General features: G+C 39.5%; 1 protein-coding gene across 1 annotated transcript in view; it reads right to left on the bottom strand.

Moving 5' to 3' along the window:
- The window catches only part of LOC107730649 (phospholipid-transporting ATPase IA-like), a 155,127-nt gene extending 150,293 nt beyond the window's left edge, over positions 1-4,834 (bottom strand). The window contains exon 1 of the mRNA XM_016541511.1: positions 4,527-4,834. Within this exon, the coding sequence (XP_016396997.1) occupies positions 4,527-4,575 (49 nt within the window). The 5' untranslated portion in view covers positions 4,576-4,834. The remainder of the gene's footprint in view (positions 1-4,526) is intronic.
- Positions 4,835-7,368: the final 2,534 nt, after the last annotated feature.

Raw genomic sequence — 7,368 nt, 5'->3', positions numbered from 1 at the left:
AAGCCCCGGCTTAGCGTGAGCTGAGGCGGCGGGGTCGAGAACGGCGGTCCCGGCGAAGGAGCGGTGAAAACGGTGAAAGCCGATCCGGCCATCCACAGCGCGAAGTTGATTTATTTTCTCAGCGACCAGCACGGATCAGCTCTAGGCATGACGAAGCAGATATCGTCCTCTTTTGGAAGGCCAAACAAAATAGTTTCGCTTTCACAACGAAACACAGCGTCACACACGGCGGGCTAGAGTGAGTGGAGGCCTAGAGTGAGCGGAGGCCTAGAGTGAGCGGAGGCCTGCTTGAGTGAGCGGAGGTGGGCTTGAGAACGGCGCGGCTGGCGGATTCGACGAAGGAGCCAAATCTTTCCACATAGTGATGTAGATATGTGGGGGTGTGTTAGAACGAGCCGTTTTAGGTAGGCGTGGTTGACTCTTAACTTTTATAAAGAATATCTCTTTGGATTTGAGACTTTAGTCTTTGCAACTTTACTGATCTTCTTTATGCACTAAGAGCTTGTAACACTCCAAAGAGAAAGGAAAAATTGAAATCGCATCATATGACCCCTTTAAAACAGCATGACAATTAGCTGAACTAATGGCCTGAGTTACGGGCAGGGCTACCTGTTTGTTCGATCAGTTGAAGATTAGGGGATTGTTCTGGAAATTGTCCTATTAAAGCGGTTATCATTTTGCCAAAAGCATTTGGTGTTAATACAGACAAAGAAATTAGCTACATACATCACCTTTAAAAAACCTGCCTTGTCTAACTAGAAGAAAAAATAAATAAAAAAAAGTTACAGCTGCATTGCATATACTGGGTGGATTGGTCTATAAAAAGTTCTGGCCAAATAAAAAATAAATAAATGTAAAAAAAATAAAATAAAATAAAATTTTCCCTTGAGGTCTCCAGCAGGTCTGCCCACTCCATCGGTGTGGGCTTCACTCTGTGATCTTTGCCTCCAATCTGAGAATCGTGCCACCTCCGCTTACCAACTGCCACACAGATAAGGCTGCTTTGGCAACCGCCCCAGCCTGGTCTGGCAAGTGCTCTGACGTACCCAAAGAAAAGAGAAACATGGGGGCTGAGAAGGAGTTGAAGATGGAGTAGGTGGTAGGGTGAAGCTGGGAGATGTTAGACAGGGTATGAGTGGATTAGGCCGACATTTTGCCAAGGACCCGCCATGCCCCGCCACGAGCCAGCCTGATGCACTGCAGTGATTACAAAAAGACAACATATTGTGCTGCAAAGCAAGGTCTGTGAAGAAAGTAGAACCGGCGCGAGCACAAGCAGCAATAAATAATGTATTTCAAAACAGGTCTCTTGCTTTCATTCAAATTGGTACAGTGTAGGTCATGGGCCTGATTGGACATGCAGGATTATTGATCGCTCAGTGCTGGGAATTGCTTGCACTGACGAACAGGATACTTTTCAAACACGGTAAATGTGGCGGCAGGAGGCATGGCGTGCTCCAAAACCAAGGTTAAAACCACCCAGACACTTTTTCAACTGTAAAACAGCAAGATGAGAGCTGGACTCTGGGCCAACAGAACTGGTACAGACTGTATTTGCACAAGCTCCTGTGAAAAGAGTGCAATCAGTCCTTGCTAGAACCTCTTAAATTATTAAAGTAAACTGTATGGCCTATATTTCATCTCCTTCAAACTGTAGTGACCACACAAGACTAGGGCTGCAACAACTAATCGATAAAATCGATTATTATCGATAATGAAAATAATCGACAACGATTCTCATTATCGATTAGTCGGGTCTGCCCACGGTGCACGTCCAACTCCAGCCGGTCACGTCAAATTACAGCACTGAATAGCGCATTACGGACAAAATGCATCTAAAAATAGTGGAGGAAACAGAATGAGATGCTGCAGGAGAAGTGAAAAAGAAAGAAATGAGAAGATCCGATTAATCGATTAATCGGAAAAATAATCGGTCAACCAATCGATTATCAAAATAATCGTTAGTTGCAGCCCTACACAAGACTATCACAAACCCAGCATCACAGGCTGCATACTCTTTCCCAACCTAATTTCCCCCCAGTATCAACAAGTCAATAGCACGAGGAAGTAAAATTGTTCAAATATGCTGATATTTCAATCAGTAAACACTATTGTAAGGATAAAAGAAACTCAGATACTTTGATCCCCTGAGAAACAGACAATACACTGGCATCTTCAAGACACCCCACAAAGAGGTGGTGCAGGAAACGCCTCTCTCACATATGCATCAGTGCCTTTTCATCTGCTCCCTCCACTGGATTCACTCAGAATGGTCAATAGTATAATGTTCTATAAGATTTACAGTCATGTGTGGTATCATTTGAATAGTATCAGGGCGAGTGGTACAATGGTCTTAATCTTACAAAAGTAGACTAAAAGATAAATACAGATCCTAAGAGTTAAGAGATACTTTGATTACCGTAGAGAGTCATTCCATGCAAATTACCTTCTGTTTCCCATTGAGGTGTAAACTAGCCACCCAGATACCAATTGTTTGTACATGCCTCCACTTGAAGTAAAGAGTTAACTAGAATAATCAAATGTCAGAAGAGTAATAATAATAATTAGAGACCGACAAACAACCAATTTGCCTTTCAACCTAAATTCGAGGTCATACTAAAATGGAGTCAGATTAGATACTAAAATGGAGTCAGATTTGAGTTAAACCTAAATTGAATAACTCTGCGCGCTGAAAAGACTGAACACGCAAGTAACCTTCATCCACCACTGGATACCTTCCTTGGGCCAAGTGCGTGGACCTTACACTATTTCTGGTCAGCCTTTTGACTGCAAATCAAACACATGCAAGCAGTCTGATTCTTAACAAGGAAGGTCACTGGAAGCATGACATTTTATCCAGGATGCAGACAGACAAGCATGAAAGACAGAGAGAAAGTCTGATCAATATCCATCAGACTCAGAGCAGATGTCCTTACACATCTATACACATAAAAAAACAAATTAAACAAATACATGAGACAAAGTCTCCGCCATACCCAAATACTGCAGGTGAAGCACATCGGAGCAAGCAACTTGCTGATGCTGATTCATATTCCGTCCACTTCAGTCTTTCCCTTTCGAAGTGCGAGACCACTGTCTTGCCTTGAAAGACCGATTAAAACACGAACCAATAGCATTCTAGCGCAAGCTATGAAGGTACATTTTATTGGTTGGCCCTACTGAACGAACACGCCCCCTCAATGAACGAGTCGGTGTTTTGTATCTGAACGAGACTCGGAGCTTTACTGATCGAGACATTCGTTACATACATTATAGCTGTATTTTGTATATAGCTAGAAAAAAAAAACATAGCATTTGATAAATAAATAAATATATATATATATATATATATATATATATGTGTGTGTGTGTGTCTGTGTGTTTTATTGTCATTTGTAGAGAAACCCTTACAATGCATAAACACTATTTCTGGAGTCAGATTTAGCACATTTAAATACATGACACAATGCAAATGACAATAAGAGTTGCTTGTGAACGAGTCGGTGTTTCGAATCGGTTGAGTGAATGATTCAGGGATTCAATTACAATACACAAAAGCATAACTTAACTCCATCTACTGGCGTAACGTAACCCTACTGATTTATATAGAAATCATTATACAGATCATTATCAGTGCGTGTGTACTGCAGAAAGGGTCACAGGAGATTCACAAGCTTCGAATCACCGCAATTAATCTTTTTAATTAAGGACTCAAAAGATTCGAAACATTGAGAAGAATCAAAATTCAATCCACCACCACCTGTGGTTATTTAAAGGCGTACTTACATTTAATTGTGAATACATGTTTATATGACAAGGAGAGCAAGGAAATAGTTCATGATAACAACATAAAAAAACTTATTTGACCTGGAAACACAACAGTCGACGCGTTTCAAAAAGGCGGGGCGTAGAGGAGAAACAATAATGTGTGTATACAGTATGTGGAAAATAATGTGTTTTTTTAACTTTAAACCGCATAAACACATTTCATTACACCAAATACACAAAATAATGTTCTTTTTAGCAGCATCATATGACCCCTTTAAGTTAAAAACGAGGTCTGGCCTACTTCTTATGACCAACTAAAACACAAATAATAAAACGTTACATAATATAATAACTTCATAATTACACACAAACCTTCATCTCTCACCTTAGTCATTACTTCGTCCTCGATATTAAAGAGGGGAAGATGTAAAAAAAAACATAACAAAATAATAAATAATATAAGCTGATGACAGTCCTAATATGAAATTAACTATATGCGTAAATGTTCTATGGGACCATTTATGCATCTTACCTTTACAAATATCCACATTTAAATATCAAATGCTGCTCACTGTCTTTGAAAGCAACTGTGAAACAACTTATTTGCAAGCTGGAATCACGCAATGAAGTCCAATGCAATCTGCTTTACGTGTTCTCGCAACAGTGGTCGAGCACGAGAAAGATTGTGCAGATGTACGTTAACGGAACTCAAGATGACAGGTACAGATTGACAAATCCGCGCTAAAAACGTGCCTTACCTTCAGCACGGGTCCGGAGATCCGACATAGTTCTCTGAACGGGCGGCATCTGTCCACCTGTCAAACTGAACGCATAAAACTCCGCGTTGCGTTTCTCTCTTCACCCGTCTAGAGATTTTAAGCGCCGGTGACCGTCACCAAAGTAGCTTTCCCCCACTTCCCGTGACCGGAAACCATTTATTTAGCGTTAGCATTCATGTTGTTGTTGATGAACACCGATAGTTCCGCCCTCATAAACACGCTCCAGCATCAGCGCGCGGAGCTGAACGCCAAATCTCCCCAGCATGCGCAAGATTCGAGAAGCGGTTGGAACGCTGAAAGTGAGCGAGCTCTGCCGCTTCATAAATTGGACCGTACCAACTAAGAGCGCAGAGGGCGGCCTCTTCGCAATATATCGCATACAGTCTGGTCGTTCACACTCTGAAAAACATAAATTTCTTATAGAAACAATATTTCTGTAACGCCAAATAAAATCAGGTCTCCAGATATGCAAAGTATTATTTGTACTCTGCTAAATAAAAACTATACCAAAATATTTTCCCCTAATATGATAAAAGGTCTGCTGGAGATTCCCTCGCTGCGGTTACTCTCATTGTTTCAAAGGGGGATTGCATTGCAGAGACAATGACAGCCCACTATTTCTTTATTTTAGGCCCTGAAGCAATCACGACTCTGCAATCGCCTCTCATCTTACCCTTCAGCCGGGAAACATTATGACTTTGCTGATATGCTGAGGGTTTGCGCTTAACAAGCCACATGTTGATCGACGAAATTCTCCATTCCTGTTTCACGTTCCTCTTCTTCAGGCCAACTGCAATTAATATTGCTGTTATTATAATTACACAAATTAATAAAATAAAAGAACATCATTTAGATGGTCACAGTTAATTTTTTTATGGACATATTGACATTTTCGGCCTTTATTTTGTAACAGCATAAGTCTGAATACTGCACACACACATTAATTTTGTATGTTATCTTAATATCTTTCATTGTATTGTATTAATAATATAAGATATATGAAATTGTAACCCACAAATAATAACATGTATTATTTCCAAAGCTTTTTGAGTTTTCTCTCAAGCTAGTCGTCATCCACCCGCCTGCACGGGGATTTGGCTCTACTGCTCCTCAGGTTGCCTAGCAACAGTGACAAGCCTGAATCTTTGATTATGTGCGCGGCACTTTTATCTTTGAGCACATATCAGTCTAAATAATGACTCATCCTCTCAATACACACACAGACACGCGCTCTCTCATTCACAGACAGATATAAATAGATCAATCTTTTTATTTGAATTCTGTTGAACACACATGAATGTACAGCCTTGTTCCCACCCTCCATCTGTGCTGATCAAAAATGATCAGACGAACATCTGGCATAAGAGCTGCATATAATAGCCTATCTAAAAATATCTAACATTTGTATTAACACTGTACATTTATATAAATTATATAAAATAAAATAATCTAAAAGGAACCCAAATGCAACTTCCCATTTCAAAATTTCTCTTCTTAAATTGATATTTCACCTGAAAATTAAAAGTTCACCATTATGTACTTCCCCTTAAATTTCTAAAATTGTATGTGTATCTTCAGAAGGCTTAGAATAGAGCATGAGCTATATAGACGACTCTTATTACTTATAATACGTACGTTTATAATGCTTTTACATTCTTTTTGAGTAAATTATGACAGAATTGTCATTTTGGAGTGACATATTTGTTGTGGGATCCTGTTTAGTTCATATGCATATTATTTGTTTATTTGGCTAAATTCCATAAATGTAAATTCTCAGGAAATAAATCATGCTATTAGTATTTTATAGTAAAAAAAAACACAAAAACACACACACACACACACACACACATACACATACACATACACATACACACACACACACACACACACACACACAAAGCTATTCAGACTGTACCGGCATGTATCATCTTTCATGTCTTTGTGTAATATTGTTTATTTCCCCTAGCATATTGTTTATATATTTGTAATTCAATTAAAAAAAAAATACTGTTCAATGCATCAAAACATCATGAGTCATTCATATCTCCTGCATGCACAAAAGTTCAATCCTTCTTGCTATAAAGCCACAGTGACGTCTCACTCTCCACTAAAAAGGGCCTAGAATCTTCAGCGCTCCAAGCAGTGGTCAGAGGCCATCTCTGTGATAAATGAGCCAGCCGCTCCATCAGAACACTCAGGCCACACAAGATCTGCACTCACTGCAGGCTATGAGTGTGATCTACACTTATTGACAGATTAGACTCACTGCATGTGGTTGGGACCATGAAATATTCAACAATGCCTATGAATGTATTTATAAGTAGCATGTTGATTCATTTGGGAAGAATATTTGCGATTGAGATTATAGGATTAAATGGATGGCATGAAAATGAGTTCAAAATGGAGTAGACTAATAAAATAATAGGTTGTGTTTCAGACTAAAGAGTCAGGTTGAAAGGGTCATGAAGAGTACCAACAGCAACACCTGTCAGTCAACAATCGGATGGCACCATCTGTCTTGGGCAGCACTGGCAGCCTATCAGCCGATATGATCAGAAAGGCCCCTTAGAATTGATGGATCTGCTAACAATAGCGGAGGATTCTGGGACACTATAGCATGGGTAAAAAAAAAAGACAGTGGGCTTAATAGATATTGACTGAGGAATCTAATCAAAACGTGGACACCCTGCATGTTTATTTTGCTCATAAACTTTGTTTGTCTGAACATATTGCACAGGGACATTTATGGGTCCAAAAGAGACTAGATAAAATAAAGCAAATAAATATATTTTATATAATAAATGTACAGTCATTAAATTGC

This window comes from Sinocyclocheilus rhinocerous, unplaced genomic scaffold, assembly GCF_001515625.1.
Source record: "Sinocyclocheilus rhinocerous isolate Xijiao unplaced genomic scaffold, SAMN03320098_v1.1 scaffold308, whole genome shotgun sequence".
Lineage (NCBI taxonomy): Eukaryota > Metazoa > Chordata > Actinopteri > Cypriniformes > Cyprinidae > Sinocyclocheilus > Sinocyclocheilus rhinocerous.
This window is presented reverse-complemented; position numbering and strand designations above follow the sequence as displayed.